General features: G+C 48.8%; 2 protein-coding genes across 2 annotated transcripts; one reads left to right on the forward strand and one right to left on the reverse strand.

The window, feature by feature from the left end:
* Nucleotides 1-4,184: 4,184 nt before the first annotated feature.
* On the reverse strand, nucleotides 4,185-5,092 carry LOC136547396 (glyoxylase I 4-like). Its single transcript, XM_066539346.1, has 2 exons — nucleotides 4,744-5,092; nucleotides 4,185-4,670 (listed from the first exon to the last, which is right to left on the reverse strand). The coding sequence occupies exons 1-2, from the start codon at nucleotides 5,022-5,024 to the stop codon at nucleotides 4,307-4,309; spliced, it is 645 nt and encodes a 214-aa protein (XP_066395443.1). The 5' UTR covers nucleotides 5,025-5,092; the 3' UTR covers nucleotides 4,185-4,306.
* A 1,793-nt stretch (nucleotides 5,093-6,885) lies between these two features.
* LOC136544638 (uncharacterized) lies at nucleotides 6,886-8,750 on the forward strand. Its single transcript, XM_066536726.1, has 4 exons — nucleotides 6,886-7,364; nucleotides 7,472-7,698; nucleotides 8,077-8,303; nucleotides 8,406-8,750. The coding sequence occupies exons 1-4, from the start codon at nucleotides 6,886-6,888 to the stop codon at nucleotides 8,748-8,750; spliced, it is 1,278 nt and encodes a 425-aa protein (XP_066392823.1).
* Nucleotides 8,751-16,657: the final 7,907 nt, after the last annotated feature.

Genomic DNA, 16,657 nt, shown 5'->3' on the forward strand with positions numbered 1-16,657 from the left:
ACAGGAAAGCTCCTATGACATCGGCGTCGATGACGTTGGGCAGCTCGTTGCACTGCCAGGAGAAGCGCCAGATGTACCCACAAAGGGTTTCTTCAGTCTTCTATCGATAGTTTTTAAGATCCCTATGGGTTCCTAGGATGCACGTATGTACCCTAGAAGTTTCCCACTGAAGATCTCTTTCAGGTTCACCCAACTTTGGATTCTGGTGGGTGGAAGGTGTTCCAACCACGTTCGCACCGAATCAGCCAGGAACAATGAAGGTTGCGAATAATGAAATCATCATTATCCGCTCCACCGGCTTGGCAAGCAAGCCGATAATTCTTCGAGCCATAGTCCAAGGTTTGTTTCCCTATAGTATTTCAAGATGTTGGTCAGGCGGTCGATATCATGGTGGGAAGATGGCGTTGAGGATGTGTTGACCGAAGGCCTAAGGTCTCGGTAAGTCAGGGGCTCGAGCTTCGGTCCTCACCGCTATTGTAGCGTCCGCCACGACGAGGGTGGTAGCCATGGCTAGCCCCCTCCCTCGCATCGCCGCGGGCACTGCCTACGGGCATCAAGGGTGTTGCGCGCATCACTAGTGGTGGCCGAGACGCTCATGCATCGGGACTGCGGTGCGCGGCCTGCTGCCTTGTGGTGCCTAGTGGACTGACGTGTCCTTATCGGGTCGTTTTGAGGGCATGCACTGGCTAGCGTCGAGCTCGCATCCTCGAAACAGTAAGCTCTCGGCCTGTTGCGCCGCCGCACGCTCCAGTAGCGTGTGAATCTCATGATGGGCCCGATGATACTCGGGCGTCGCGGGCCTCGGAAGCCCCCGGAGCAAGGCCGCCGTAGTAGCGATGTTCTGGCTCGCCCAGGTGAAGTGTGGGAGGGCTTCATTGTCCTCGATGATCCTCCGGTTCACGTCGTGGGCCATGGCGCGTGCACGCCACTGTCTCCATGGCGCTTGATCTCTCGCTCGAGCTCCACGCGTTCCTGCTCGAGCTAGAGTCATGCTTCCTCGAGCTCTTGTGCCGGGCCTTCAGCTACTCTACCCGCAGGCGAGGTGAGGCCCTTGCATCCCTCTCGACCTCGTCATCGAAGTCGTTCATCGGGATAGTCTCTCCCTCGTGGATGCTTTCGACGTGTCCCTTGGGGGTACCTGCCATGAAACATTCATGAGAGGGATGATGGCTCCCTCTGCTGGAGTCAGAGCTAGAGGGTGACTCTGATTCTCCTGCGAGGAGGTCGTGGAAAGATTCCGTGACATATTCGGTTATCCCCACGAACTCGTCGTTCATAGGGGATGGAGGAGTGCATTGCGCCACAAGGTGGCCAATGGTCTTTGCAGCATTGTGGAGACCGGACGGGAGCACTATCGGGGCGCTCCGGATGAGGTATTCTAGAGAGAGCAGCTCTCCTCCGGCAAGCTACGCCATGACATTGGCGAACGAGAAGGTGAGGAGGCGCAGGTCCTCCTGGGACGGTTGGGATCCTAGGAAGGCGCCGAGCTGGCTCTCTAACCTCCCGTAGTCAAAGCCGAGGACTCAGGGGCACGGGCCTCCGGTGTGTGCAACTGCAGCTCCTCAAGCGCCTTGGCGATCGCGTCGAGGTCGGTGGAGTGGAGAGCTTGGACAGTGATAGGAGCCTACGCCAACTCTCCCTCCGTTGTGACGATGAAGTCTTGGTCCCCGAAGCGCACGTGCGCGTCCGGGACCCAGCTGACGCCGTGACTGGCCATCCGAGACCTGAATTGGACATCGAGACACGTAAAAGGCCCCTACCTGGCGCGCCAGCTGTCGGTGTTTCGAGTTACCACCGGCGAGTAAATTTGTATTATTACGCGTCTGACTCGGATGGTGTGCTTAGAGGACACGAGGTTTATACTGGTTCAGGCAGAAAGTCCCTACGTCCAGTTCGTTACTGCTGCTCGTGTTACTAGCATTGTAAGTTTGTAGTAGGGGGTACAAACGGGCGAGAGAGGGAAAGGATCCCAAGTCTCTGGTGAAAAGAGTGAACGAGTGTTGAGAGCTCGATCGCTGCTCAGCCGCATGTTCGTGTCGTGTTCTTGTGTGTTTATCTCGTGTTCTGATCGGTTCGGGATGATTCGATCGGTACTCGATGGGTCGATCCCCTCTATGGGACGCCCTGCTTTCCCTTTTATAGGCCAAGGAAAAGCACGGGTTACAGCGGAGGAAAAGAGAAGAATGAGAGGGAGAAGAAGTCCTTCAGGATCACCGGGTCCTTCTTCTCCTTTATGCGGGTCCCGCCGACCCTGTAGATGTCAACAGGGACAGCTCCACGTCGTGGCCCTGTCCGTCACTGGCGCCATGCGTAGGCGTCGTCTGCCGGTCATGGCAGTTCCATTCTGTCCTGGCGGACATCGTGATTAACTGATGCGCCTATCAGTGTTCGTACGATGGTTAGACAGAACAGCATCGGCACGCCCTGACGCTATTCTTGATGTGAACCCTCAGGTATAGCCCGTCACGGCCACGGGTTACATCGGGGCGTGCCGATCTCTTCCTTGGTGTCAGAGTTTTGACCCAGACCCATACTGCATGGACCTAGAGTGGTTGGCGGCGGTATGGGACCCCGTCGGGCGAGGCGGAGCCCGCGGCCTCGGGATCGGGCGAGGCGGAGCCCACGTACCTGGGGTCGGTTGGAGCTGTACTCGCGCCCTTGACTGCTCGGATGAATCGATGTTGATGGTCATTAGATCCTCCTCTTCGGGTACACTAGTATTGGTTCCCTGACACATGATAAGAGGATCTCTACTGCAGATCGTATCTATTTAAGAATGAAAATAGTTTAAGGATTGTAGTTTTTAGAGAAGGATCCAAGACTAATCAAAATAGTGGTGTGGATCCAATTTTTTATATTTAGAGGAGTTTCACTCCCCAAATCCAAACAAATGCACCTTTCCCTTATTTCCTACTGCCATGATTCTTTTTTTTTCCTCCCTATTCCCATGGATGCAATGCAATTTGCTGGCAACCCTCGGGTTTCAGCTTGACGATCGTCATTTCTCGAAAAAAAAAACCATCGCCTTAGCACAAAATCGTGTTTTTTAAAGGCACAGCACAAAATCGTGTTATCTGAATTTGTCGGCGGTTGTATATGGCGAACGAGCATCGTGTGCATCACCAACCATGTTCCATCTTTGAAAGCGCTGATCGGAAGGTGTTGTGATATCACGGAAGCTATTGCTTTGATCTATCAAGGCGAGATGCTCATGAGAGATCACACACACTACACAGGAGACCTGATGTTTGGTAACGAGGTTCGACGAAGCCTACGTCTCCGGGGCATGCTTACGGGTGTTTCTCCCCGAAACCGTGACACCGTCCGCCCGGGGCGCCGGCCAAAATAGTCGGTACCCCCGCGATCCTGTCACCTTTGTGTTGCTACTCTCAAGTGGTGGAGTAGGTTACAAATGCAGCCCCCTCCTCCTTTTATACAGGGATCGGGTTACAAGAGCCAACACCTAGCTCACCTAACCCTATACTGCTAATTACAACACTACTCCACTGTAATCTCAACTAGTACAAATAAATATTCGACACATTTATAACAGAAGTGTAACCTCAACTAGTACAAATAAATAGTACAAATAAATATTCGATAAGGTGATTTGTTTAGCAGGGGTGCAAAATTGTAAACGTCATCTCAAACAGAGACTAAGGGCGTGTTCTTTTCTCTAGTCAGGATTAGAGACTAAAACAGAAACTAAAATATGAACTAAAATAGTGTTTACTTCTAGGGACTAAAAGAAATTAAAAGGGAGGAGAGTGACTACAAGGGAGAAAAGAGAGTGAGAGGTATGGACTGTTTAGTCCCAATTAGCAGCCCTCAAAGGACTACTATATTTTAGTCTTTAGTCCCTATTTTAATCCCTGGTGTTTAGTTCAAAGATACTAATTAAGATTAAAATTTAGTCTTTAGTCCCTTCCCGTAGAGACTCCCTAAATCCCAATGAGGTACAGATTGGGAATCCAACGATGCCTCAGATTAACAGATTCTATAGGAACGTAATAACAAACTCACGATGCATACTGAATTGAAAATAACATCGGAAATGGAAGTTTTTTTTTTGACGGGGGTATAAACCCAGCTTTTATAGAATTCCAAACGGTAACCAGTTTTACAACATTGGAAATTGAAGATTTGAAGCCAAACGCACATACCAAAACTGCTTAGTTCCTGCTCCTAACCAAAGCTAGTACAAATTCGAATTCAGAACTTGAACTCTCAGCGCGAAACATGGCCCAGAATCCAGCATAAGCGCCCGCTACGGCGAGTCTACTAGCGGACGCGCACGCCTCCTAGTCTACTCGGCGCCGCCGGCGCCCATGCGCACGGGCGGGTTGTGGCGGTCGCGGGGCAGCCTGAGGCGACCGAGCGCGCCGGCGGGGACGAGCTCCAGGTTCTCGCAGTTGCAGATCTCGATCATGAAGCCGTCGGGGTCCCTGAAGAAGAGCTGGTCTATGGGCGACCCTTCCTCCTCGTTGATGGTCCGCTTCATGTACTGGATGCGCATCTCCTGGAGCCTCCGCTCCATGGCCCCCATGTCCTCGCACTGGAACGACACGTGGTTGTCCATGGGGTCCAGCTCCGTCTCCGGCCTCACGTCGGGGGCCCTCCGCGCGTCGTCGCGCTGCACGAGGTGGATCCCCACGCCGTAGTTGAAGAGCCTGCAACACACGAGTTCGGACAAGTCTGCCGGCGGCCCGCCGGAGAAGCTAAGCATATGTGGTCCGTACGTACCATGCGCCGGAGAAGTCGAGCGCCGGCGGGCGGTGGATGAGCACGAAGCCGAGCGCCTTGACGTAGAACCGGACGGAGGCGTCGACGGACTCGCACAAGCGTGAAATGTGGTTGAGCGCCATCATTGGCATCGCCAGCACGTCCTCGCACAGCTTCGTCGAGACGGCCGAGTCACCGACGAGCTCATTCTCCGCGTGATGACGCCCTCCGCCGCCGCCGCCCGCTTCGTCCTGCCGCAGCTGCCGGCCCGCCGCCGCCGCGTCCCTGCACGCTTCTCCCATGGTCGGTCTCGGCCTCTCGGGCCGTGTTCTACTCTCCACACACGCGCTAGCTAGCTCTCGGTCCGATCCGATCCGCCACAGACCAGAAGCGAGGCCACCCGCGCGGCGCTGCTTTATAGAAGGCGAGCGGGGCCCGGCGCGCGCGCGACGCATGGCGCGGGGGCGCGCTCGTGCCGTCGCGCCGGCATGCCACGTTCCAGTGCGCCGCTTGCATGGATGGGTGGCCTCGGCCGACGTGGCGGCCGCCCGGCTCGCCAGGCCACGGCAGTAGCCTGGGACTCGAGAGCGCGCGCCCCTGTCAGGTCGGCACCGTGTGGGCGGCGAGGTGTCGTGGTGACGCCGTCTGCTACATTCTGCTGACTGCTGCGCAGACAAGCATGCATGCCGCTGGAGTCCGAGCGGGCATGTGTGAGTTGTGAGCGGCTGAGCGCCACGGCGCCCCATGCACGCTAGCTTGTGCCATGCCGCCACGGTGCAACACAGATGCGGAGACGTGCCACTGCCACCGGCCACCGCGATGTTCAGCACATGTAGGCGTCGATTGAGAAATGAGAACCCTACGGCGCAGGGGCGAATGTGGCCTATGTTACCAGGTTCGCCCAACCCCGATGGCTTCGGCAAAATTAGTGGAGAATTACTGTATATCACAATCCATCAACGACGATGACCCCACTGTATAAATGTGATGACCCCGGTGAATTTCATGGCTGGATTTGCCCCTGCTACGGCGGTCCGCGGTCGACGACCATTCTGCCTCGTGGCTTCTGCTACAGTGCTACTACTAATGATGATTGAATAATGGGCCGCACTCCGACCAGGAAGGCTTGCAGTTACTGGGCTTGTGGCCCAGGTTGTACACGTCACGTACTCACGTTGTCATCAGGCAGGCCTGAATTGTCGAAATGGGCTCGGTCGTGCTTCGTTCTCTTTTTGTTTTGTTTTTTTATAGCTCGAGTCATTTCCTCTTTAAATGTCCCTTTTTCTTTGTTCTACTAGCCATAACCCCCGTGCTTCGCGCGGGTAGGGATACTATGGGGCGTGATTGGTTGCCCGAACCGGGCCGTTATATGGCCCATCCCGCACCCTTTGGTGCATTTCGCCCATGTTTGATTGTCCTACTCGCACTTTTCTCATGTTTCCTCTCATGCAGATCCCTCCTCCATCCCGGACGGCGCCGTCTTCTCGATCCCCACTTCCCTCTCGGTGCAGGCTCGCGTGGTGCTTGGCGGGAACCTTTTCGGAGAGCGCGGGAGATGAGGCCGTCCTGATGATAAAAGCGCGCGCGGGGGTCGCGGCTAGGGTTACCGCCCTCACTCTTCGCCTCTCCTTCCGCCATAGCTCTGGTGCGAACTCCCCTCTAGCTCCCCCTCGACCTCGGTAGCCCTACCGAGGCGACCACCGCCGGCGGATTTCTCTCGGTCCTCCGGTGCTTCGACGGTATATGCCACCTGCGCTCTTTCCCTCCTCCTTCTTCAGTGTCGATTTTGTTGATTTGTCTGTGGATTTTGCTTGCAATGCCAAGAAATTAGGGTTCTTGGTTTGACATCCTCAGATCTGTGCGATGCTATACCTGATTTACCTATTCCTAGCTCAGATCTGTACATGATGCTTCGTATTTGGTGTATACCTCATGTTTTCTGTAGATCTTGTACATGCTGATGCCTATTTTGTTGTACATACTGAGCAAAGTGCTTAGATGCCAGTGATGTTGATTGTGTAATAGTATACGCTGGAGGAGCACCCTTTGGTGTGGCAGCCGCATCTTTCATAGTTCATTTTGTCTAATTTTTTGCTTGCTAAGCAGTACACACCCATGTTGGATGCTCCTTTTCTAATGTTGCCCTCCATCCTGTTGGTAGACATGGCCTTTGAAGCTAGGCGCAGGGCTGCCGCTGCTATGGTTGTTGCAGTGGCTGCTTGGTTTTTCATGTGGTTTAGGAGGAGAGTTGAAGATTCCCGCTCAGTCACCTATGGTCCCATGGCTGAGAGGAACAAACAGAGGATGAACAACCTTAGATACATCTATGAATCTGATGATGTGCACTGTGTCAACCTTCTTAGAATAAAGAGGGCCTCTTTTTTCCAACTTTGTGACCTTTTCCGTAGTAGAGAGCTTGTCACTGACAGCATACATGCATCTATTGAAGAACAAGTAGCCATGTTCTTGCATGTTGTTGGTCACAATAAGAGGTTTAGGGTGGTTGACCTCACCTTCAGGAGGTCTGCAAAGACCATTAGCAGGTTCTTCCAGAAGGTGTTATATGCAGTAGAAGAGCTAAGGAATGAATTGATTGTCCCTCCTGCTACTAATGTCCATCTTAGGATCCTTGGGAGCAGAAGGTGGTACCCCTATTTCAAGGTTGGTATCCATAACTTGTCATACATAGGTCTCATTCATTATCAGTTTAGTGTCAATGTTCACTTGCACTTATGTTTTATTGATTTAGGACTGCTATAGGAGCAATTGATGGTACTCATGTCTTAGCTAGAGTGCCTGTGAAGATGCAAGCTGCCTTTAGAGGTAGGAAGCACACCATCACACAAAATGTGTTGGCAGCCGTGGACTTTGACCTTAGATTCACCTATGTGCTTGCTGGTTGGGAGGGATCTGCACATGACGCTCTTATCTTGTCTGATGCTCTTGAAAGAGCTGATGGCCTTAGAGTGCCGCCATGTATCATCCAAACCACAAAAAATCATTGACACTTTGCTTAATCCTAAATGAAACTACTAAAATATATCCCTATCTGCTAATTTCTAGGCAAATTCTATCTTGTCGATGCTGGATATGCAGTGAGGCCTAGTTTCTTGCCACTATTTCGTGCCACAAAGTACCATTTAAGGGAGTTTAGTTCAAACCGACCTCAAAATCAAAGAGCTTTTTAATATAAGGCATTTGTCTCTTAGAGTAACAGTTGAGAGGGCTTTTAGGGGCTCTAAAGAATAGATTTAAGATATTGGACAACAAGCCTTTCCACCCATACAAGACCCAAGTTAAGCTTGTTCTTGCCTGTTGTATTCTTCACAATTGCCGCTGATGATGGCAATCCAGCAGCCCCTCAGCCCAATGACCCTATGCACTGGACTCCTGTCCAGTCTGGGTTCATGCTAAGGAGGTTCCATGATTTGGTGGGGCCGGAGGTCAAAACTGACAAAGGGTTCAAGGAAGTGCATGTTAGGCAGGTTGCACTTATAGTCTCTGAGTTTGCCGAGGTCAATGTGACCACCCAGCAGATTTATAATCACCTGAGAAAGTGGAGGCAAATGTGGATTAAGATTGTTAGGCTCAAGGATTTGAGTGGTGCTTTGTGGATAACACCTCAGCTATCCCTTTTCTTTTGCTCCCCTATGTCTAATAGTTATATCTGTTTCACTAACTAGGACCACCCTGCTGATGCTAAGTTTTTGAACACACCAATAGAGAACTATGTTCAGATGGAGGCCATCTTTAGTGGTTACCAGGCCACAGGCAGGTATGCAATGGGCTCAAATGAGCCTCTGGATACTCCAACTGACATTGGCCAAGGTGATATAGATGGCGGTGAGGACATCACTGACTTAGGTGGCACAGATGCTGATTCTAGAAAGGGAACTCCTTCTAATATGGAAGGATCTAAGGGTTCTGATGCCAAGGGCCAGGAGGAAAGGGGTGGCAAGAGAAGGAAGCTTGCCCAAGAGGAAATACACCTCATGAATGGAATGATCAAGGCTGTGGAGTCTATATGAGATGCCATCAAGACTCCACAGCACAATGAGGTGCATCAGGACCTTTATGGCTGTGTTATGGCCTGCCCTGGGTACTCACAGGAGGCACTCATGTTTGCCCTAGGTTTACCTGTTGAAGAATAAGGCTGAGGGACTTTGCTTTGTTTCAGATGACTAGAGGCTCATAGGATCATGTGGCTTAGGACCTACCTGAGCACAACCTACTTTGCTTAGATGCATATGAGTTGGCCTCTCCACTTTTGCTTATAGCCATGCTAACTGTCTTATGCTATAGGAAGTATTTTGATGTGTAGCACTGACCTCATCTGCTGCTACAAAGAACAATTTGTCCGCCTGACCAAGGCTGCACCTAGTTTTGTATAGCATAGGAGCCATGGTGATGGATGTGAGGCTGTGTTGATATGTGTGGTGTAGACATTAACACCTGGTGATGGATTGTCACTATTGCATATATTCATGTTGCTGCTTTATTGTGTTCCACGCTTCCATGGCAGCCATGAACTTGCCTCTCCACATTTGTGCTTCTTATTTGCCACCTGGGATGATTGCATATGTTCTCAAGTTTACTTATGTCATTAGAAGCTCCAAGGTCATTATCGATGTCAAGCTTGTTGAACTGAGGCAAAGTTATCTCTGTTTCCTGCTATTGTTCTTCATTATGCAATAGTTGGTGGTAACCACACCAAAACGGTACACGGGTGCTCGCACCCCAGGCCGTGCGCCCAACCAAACACAAACACTACCACCACTTCATACAGCAAAACGATCAACAGGGGCAACCAAACAGAATCAATGTCATCCAGGACAAGCTAAGCTAAACCAAACCTAAACAAAGGTAGGTGAATGCTTTTATGCCGGCTAGGAAGAGACTGGACAGGGCCACCATCCCGGCCCACCGACCTCGGAGCAACCAATCACGCCGTACAAGAGCGATAGGTGTGTATGGGTTCATTGTGCTTGGATGTCGTCATATAGAATCATAAAGGTTTGGTACATGACCATTCTGCAATGTTTTTGAAAACGTAGGACAATGAACCATGTATGTGTACATATTGCAACAAAAGTGTGTGTTTTACACATAGGGGCAGCATTGCATTAGTAGGAGCTGTTGGTGTTGTCAATGCCAAACACGAAGATGGCTGGCTAATTTGTTGTGAGAGAAAAATACTGTTCGTTGGCTGAAAAAGTACAGGCTTATAAGACAAGCGAACATGGCGCAAAATGTTAAGGTTACATGTTAGCTGAGCAAAAGGCGGATGGCTCTGTCTTGTTCTCTCAAGGCAAGGACGATAGCTTGCTATGTAGATACCTATAATCAGGTCAAAAAACGTATGGACAAAATGATATGAGGTTTAAAACATCCTTATACTGACAAAATAGTTATGGATCATGTCATGAACAATTGTGGAAGGAGAATTTATTACCTTATAAGATGGGAGGCGCGTACTGTGTATCATGGAACCAAGGGGGTTTGTCAAAGGGGAACGAAGGGTTTGGGATCCTTACATGGACGGCATACAGTCTGCATCGAAGCTGAAGTAGAAAGAGATATATTAGAGAATAGATAATTAGACAGCTGCTGCTAGAGAAAAATGAGTACAGTGAGGACAGTTGCCTAGGCTAAGCATAGCTATTAGAGGAAAAATTAGTAGCCTATATGCAGGGAGCTGTATAGTAACATGAATCATAGCAAAAGGGGGAAAAGCCTCTGCAACTCTTAGATGAGGATATGTTGATTACTATTGCCACGGATACGTTCCTCATTCCGAAACAGAGCAGTACAATGCGAGCACATATGATTCGGGCCTGCCCAAATAAAGAGGTGAGGAGTAGTGTTCGGCTGGCTGGCTGGCTGGCCAGCCCACTCACGTGGGCACTGTTCATATGAACCGTGTCTTCCAGCCAGAACAGTATTTTTCTCTCATAATAATCCAGTTCCGGATACAGTATTTTGGCTTATTAACCAGCCAGCCGAACACCCCCGAGGAAACCGTGCCTACAATTTGTAGAGCAAAGAAAGGAACAAACTAATAGTCAAGATCATGATAGGTCTGTTACCAAGAGAATTTCATGAATAAAGTGTTTGCAGCAGGTTAAAGGCTACCTTTTGCTGCCATGCAGTCGTTGGATCCATCATCCTTTTGTTTTGTAAGCATCAACCTCTGATTGCTTTTCAGGTTCAAATAATGAACCTAAGCACAATAATACAATGACAATGAGATGATTAGTCATGCAAAAGGTTTCATGTAGCAGACAACAATTGCTAGACTCTTGATTTGCAATCTTCTGTGCATCTTGGATGCAGTACTGAATTACTGATAACAGAAGCACAAATTCTGGATTTGACAAAGCTACCAGAGCACTGGTAGTTGGAGGTAGCCATGTATTTATTCATAGCTGGGTACCGCAAAATAACTATTTCCAAGGGGGAACTGAGCTGTCTTTTTGTAAACAAAAATGAATGAATAGTAATCTATTGCTCTGGTATGATTTTCCGATATTCTGGCACTTAATGGCAGTGCCTATTTAGCAGAGAATGAACTAATATTGCGTGGAGATGTAGATGGTCTTTAAATCTGAATGGTTTTTGGAGTGCGGATTGAACATTGTGGTTGGACTCAGTACAATAAAAAGAAACATAACCTATCTTAATTCCTATTTTGCACCAAAGTCATCCTTTTCTCACACTATATCCCCAGTATTAGGACTTTCAAAAATGGTGTGATACAATCGTATCACTAATCAGGGAACTTAAAAATCGGAAAATAAAATCTGAATGATATTTGCATTTAGAAGATCGCAAAAGGTTGTTCAGTTCAACTTACTTTGATAATAAGCACAGCTACACTCGAGTGTTTCCTCTGCAGTGACGATGTGGCTTGCAGCTTTAGGCTTGGTAAACGCAGTTGCGTAAAGGTTCGATCTTATTCAGGGCTGCAAAAAACCCAAAGATTTTGCCATGTCCAGGCTTGGTGTGGCGATAGCGGGCATTCCTAATATCCATTATTAATTGTAGCAAGTCTGTAGCCTTGCAGTGACAATGTTCTGAGCAATCAATGGTTTTGGCATTGTTGAAACTGACTGCGTATATAAAAAAAGTCAGAAATCTGTGGACATTTGCACTTTATTAAAAGAGGATGTCATAAATGAAAACAACTGGAATGGAATTAGTGAAACGGAAGCACATACTTTCAGATTCATCATAGAGTTGATACTGTCTACGGAACCAATTGCTGGACTTTTGCGAGGGCAACAGGATAATCTTTGAATGCACATAAAAGGCTGAGTGGTGAAGGGCCTCGAAGATGAATCCTTGGATATGTATATATTGTATAAGTCTGCTCAAAACGGTCACTGCTATACCTTGAAAGTTGTCGTCTGTAAAAGGGCCCATCCCTACATGCAAAATTGTTGAAACAATTAAATGGACCGAATAAAAATCCAGGATGTTAAGTGCAACTCTAGGCACCTGTCACTAATGCAAAATCGATCGTTTTTGTGGCTTATAAGCCGGCTGATGCTGTTTTGTTGTAAGAGAAAAACACTGTATCATGACTGATAAACATGGCTGATACGATCAAACGAACAGGGCGTAAATAGATGACAATTCAAGTCAGTTTGGTTCCTTTGCTTGCCTCGCCTCACCTTGCCAGCCCGAGATAGCCTTACCTTGCTAGGATCAGAGAGCCAAATTGGCTAGCCTATGGTAGCAAGCACACAATACAAGAAAATGTGCCAGAGATCTAAACACTTAACTACATTTGATTTCCTTGCTTTTGGCAATGTCTGGCTAAATATCCTAACATGCCCGAAATCAACTGCACTTTGAGTGACAAATATATGCTAGCATGTTACTACTATATAGACAACAACAAATCTATAAAAGACGGTGATTGCCCATCGGTAGTGGCATAGTACATAGCACATTGGTTCTATAAAAGCTGAACTAAGACTTCATGGTAATCCTGTAAATATTTGATGCGACATTGGTTGCAACATACATCAGCCCAACTTTTTATGAATATAAGTGCTCTCGGCTTTAGCACCATAGAGGCCGCTCTTCTTTCCTTATAAAATTCAAGGCCATTTTAATACTTGGTGCGTTATGCATATATAACTCCCACTCGGGACATTTCATATTTGCAAATCACTCAACACAAATGTTGATTTGCAGTACCGCAAAATTGGTTTCATACTCCTAAAGTCCCAAATTATAATTTTACTTTAGCTTTATACTACATCAAACCAAACTTTTAGAAAGAAAAAAACACTACTCTTTTTGTTCCAAATTATAAACTATTTTGATTTTTTAGATACATAGTTTTTGTTATGCGCTTAGACATACACTGTGTCTAGATACATAGTTAAAGCAATGTATCTAGAAAAGTCCAAAACGTTTTATAATTTATAATGGAGTGAGTAACATCTACCTTTTTCAAATAAATGCAGTACTAAAATATACTTCACAAATAGACATAGGTGCACTTTCTTATGAACATGATCAAAGTCATTGAAATTTAACTCAGGACAAAATATAAAATATAAACTAATATGGGAATGAAAGAAGTACCAATTTATTTATGTATAAAGTATAAAATATACTCCCCCATCCCAGAAGAGATGCAATTATGTAATAGTGCTAAGTCAAATGATTTTGAAATCTGACCAAAATTATATAAAATGATACTAAATCATCATACTAAATAAGTCTAAAAGCGCTACATCTTTCCTGACTCGTCGACTCCTGGCGGCGACTAGGGTTTGATGGGAGTTGCCGGGGGAGTCCGCCTTCCCCACGTCAGGGAGAGTCCAACCTCTCGCCGCCTGGTTATCTATTACATAGCTTCCTTCCCTTCAGCGCATAGGAGGGTTTTGGCAAGTTTTCTCCCGCAGAGCGGTCTCATCTAGGGTTTGGAGTCTCGTTCTTCCACAGCGACGGGGGGTGATCAGGGGAGATCTTTGGTGATCTTTCCCACCTGAAGTCGTTTGTGGTAGCGATCTCTCGATCCTGGCCGCAGTGATGGAGACAGGTGATGATTCTCGTGCGAACAAGGATCTGTTGGAGGGGGAGCGTCACCATGGATGAGGAGGATATTGAAGATTAGGGGCTGCTTTCTGAGGATGAGGACGACGACTCGCCGCCGATCGTCCACGACTTCGATGCGGCGGATGCTGCGGCAACCCACCAGTTTGTGATCATTGGCCGTTTCCTTACGGTACGTGGATACATGGGGTTGTTTGAGACCATGATGCGTGCCTGACGTTTAAAGTATGCTCCTGATGTAAAGAGGCTGAGAGACAATCGTTTCCTCATTGAGTTGAAATCGGAGGAGGACAAGAGCTTTGTGCTGCAGGGAGGGCCATGGATTTTATTGTGGTGATCCTTTCCTCGTTGCTGCCTATGAAGGTAAACTCCGGCCTTCGGATGTTGTGCTTAATCGGATGCCTGTCTAGATACGGATTGAGGACATGCCTCTCAATCTGATGAACGAGAGGACCGATTAGGTTCTTGGAAGTAATATTGGGAAAGTTGTGGTAGTAGGCAAAGATTCTAAAGGGCGACTTTGGGATGATCATATGCGAATTAGGGTTTGCATGCCGGTGGATAAACCCTTAACGAGGTGGTCGAAAGTGAAAGATGAGAAGACTGGAGATATGCTTCGTCCCCATGTCAAGTATGAAAGAATTCCAAAGTTCTGTAGATATTGTGGTCATGTTGGACATGTGGAGAAGGATTGTTTGCTTCCAAAAAAGGAGCAGAAAGTGAGATTTGGGCTGCATCTTCGTGCGTCACCGAAGAAGAAGTTTGTGGCATCGTCTTCGGAACAACGAGATGCTCTAGCCAAGAGAGGCCTGAATTTTGACGGCCAAGACGATGACGGGAGGCAGGATGGTAACAATGGGAAAGGAAAGGAGATGAACAAGGATTGGGAGAAGCATGGGGCAAGCAAGTCTGCTGCTCCTGATGCTGCTGCAGGGACAGGTCAAAAAGGATCTGATGTGGCAAATGATATTGCCCGCAAGGTACTAATGTTGGGAGTTCATGATACCCCTACGGTGTTGCCTCCTCTGGTATTTCAGGGTGGCCGTCCTTTGGCACTTGTTGAGGCTGGGACACCGGCAGTCGGGCTTGGAGGGCAGGGTGAGGAAGTACGAGATAATGGTCTGGCGGCTTTCGGTGCTACAGGCCTGTTTGTTTCCGGGATATCGTATCGCGCGTTCGCGTTTGAGCGAACGCGGCTCCGAGGCCGCGTTTTGGGAATCGCCGAGCCGCGTTCAATTTTTGCCGTGAAACGCGCGAGCGCCGCAGACCGTTCGGCGTCGTTTTCCGCGCATCTCGGTCGCCGACGCGCTTATAAGCGGAAACAAACAGGGTGTACATAAGACGATGACTGAAGTGGCACGTGGGGTAGCGCATGAGTGGGATGACCGCTTTGCTGATTCGAAGGATGCAAGAACTGAAGTTTAAACCCAAATGCTGTAGACTGTCCGACAGTACTCAGTTTGGCGTGCCGGCTGCAGCATGGCTGGGGTCGGTGTATGAGGAAATCCGAGCTGTGAGAGCTGAGTTCCCTGACATGTCAGAGGGTGAAGCTGCCCGGATGGTTGCTGTATGCGGAGGTGATAATCTTGACCTTGATCTTCGTGCTATTGTTTAGGAAAATGGTGTGATAGTAAAAAATAATCTAGGTATTCTTGGTAAGCCTCGTGATATGGAGCTCAATATCAATGTGGTAAACCAAGACAACAGTGCTAATTCTCTTGTCCAGGATGGGGGCAACAAACGCAGTAAGGTGGATGGTTGTGATCAGATTTCTCTAAACCTGACGGGTCCTCACGGCGAGGCTCGTCAGGAGCAATGAATCTACTCAGCTGGAACTGCCAAGGTTTGGGACTCTCTCGGACAGTTCAAGACTTATTGCTCTTGTTGGAGCTAAAAGTCCCCGCCTGGTGTTCTTATCGGAGACTAGAATGTCGGGTGTTCATGCAGCGAATTTGAGGTGGCGTTTGGGTCTGAAGAATTGTATTGCAGTAGACAGTGTTGGCTCACAGGATCACCGCCTCAGGTGAGTGAAACACTCGTCAGTCTTGCCGAGCACCCGCTAGTGTTGCCGAGCACCCACTAACCGTGTCGACCACGAGTAGGCGTTGTCCGTCCCACACACTATGCATGGAGCTAGAAGAAGAAGGGAGAACAGAGCAAGCACGCACAATACAAGACACTAGCGTTGGCCGAAGGCCTGTCTGTGAGATGGCAAATCTTAAATCTCTTTACTGAGTTGCCGTGATAGTCTATTTATACAACTCTATCTATCTAGTCCTAGTACAGCCCACATGCTGTAACAGTAACTAGATAACACTGGCAGGGCTGACTCTGCGCCGGCCACTGCATGGCTACAATGCTGCAGGTGAGCCGTGCGGCGCCTGCACCTGCAGCGGCTACAGTATCACAGCAGGGGGGGCCTTTTCGGCGCCGCCTTCCCTTGCTGTGTTCACACAAGGTAACAGTAGATTAGCTAACAATCTTCCCCTAATCCTACTGCTAACCCTTGTACCCCTTCCATGCCGATCATCTCCTTCAGCTCCGTGAGTCGAAGTCGTCCTAGCGGCTTGGTGAGGATGTCTGTGAGTTGCCGACCAGTTTCGACGAACTCAATGACGATCTGCCCTCCATTGACATAGTCCACGAGGAAGTGAAACTTTACATCGATGTGTTTGCTCCGGTCGTGCAGAACCGGATTCTTCACGAGGGCGATGGTGGGCTGGTTGTCCACCATCAGTGCTGGTGGGTGAGCTTCCACGCCGGTCAGCTCGCCCAGCAGCCTGCATAGCCACACAACTTGGCACGCCGATGTGGCTGCCGCTACGTACTCTGCCTCGCACGTAGATAGCTCCACCACCTTCTG

The sequence above is a fragment of the Miscanthus floridulus genome, chromosome 3 (assembly GCF_019320115.1).
Source record: "Miscanthus floridulus cultivar M001 chromosome 3, ASM1932011v1, whole genome shotgun sequence".
Taxonomy (NCBI): Eukaryota; Viridiplantae; Streptophyta; class Magnoliopsida; order Poales; family Poaceae; genus Miscanthus; species Miscanthus floridulus.

Bases quoted from the DNA above. Each gene is read 5' to 3' on its own strand.
- LOC136547396 (XM_066539346.1), bottom strand. From the start codon at position 5,024: ATGGGAGAAGCGTGCAGGGACGCGGCGGCGGCGGGCCGGCAGCTGCGG. The intron at 4,671-4,743 runs GTACGTACGGAC...CGTGTGTTGCAG, and splicing joins CTCGACTTCTCCGGCGCATG to GCTCTTCAACTACGGCGTGG.
- LOC136544638 (XM_066536726.1), top strand. From the start codon at position 6,886: ATGGCCTTTGAAGCTAGGCGCAGGGCTGCCGCTGCTATGGTTGTTGCA. The intron at 7,699-8,076 runs GTATCATCCAAA...ATGGCAATCCAG, and splicing joins TGGCCTTAGAGTGCCGCCAT to CAGCCCCTCAGCCCAATGAC. The intron at 8,304-8,405 runs GTTAGGCTCAAG...TTCACTAACTAG, and splicing joins GGCAAATGTGGATTAAGATT to GACCACCCTGCTGATGCTAA.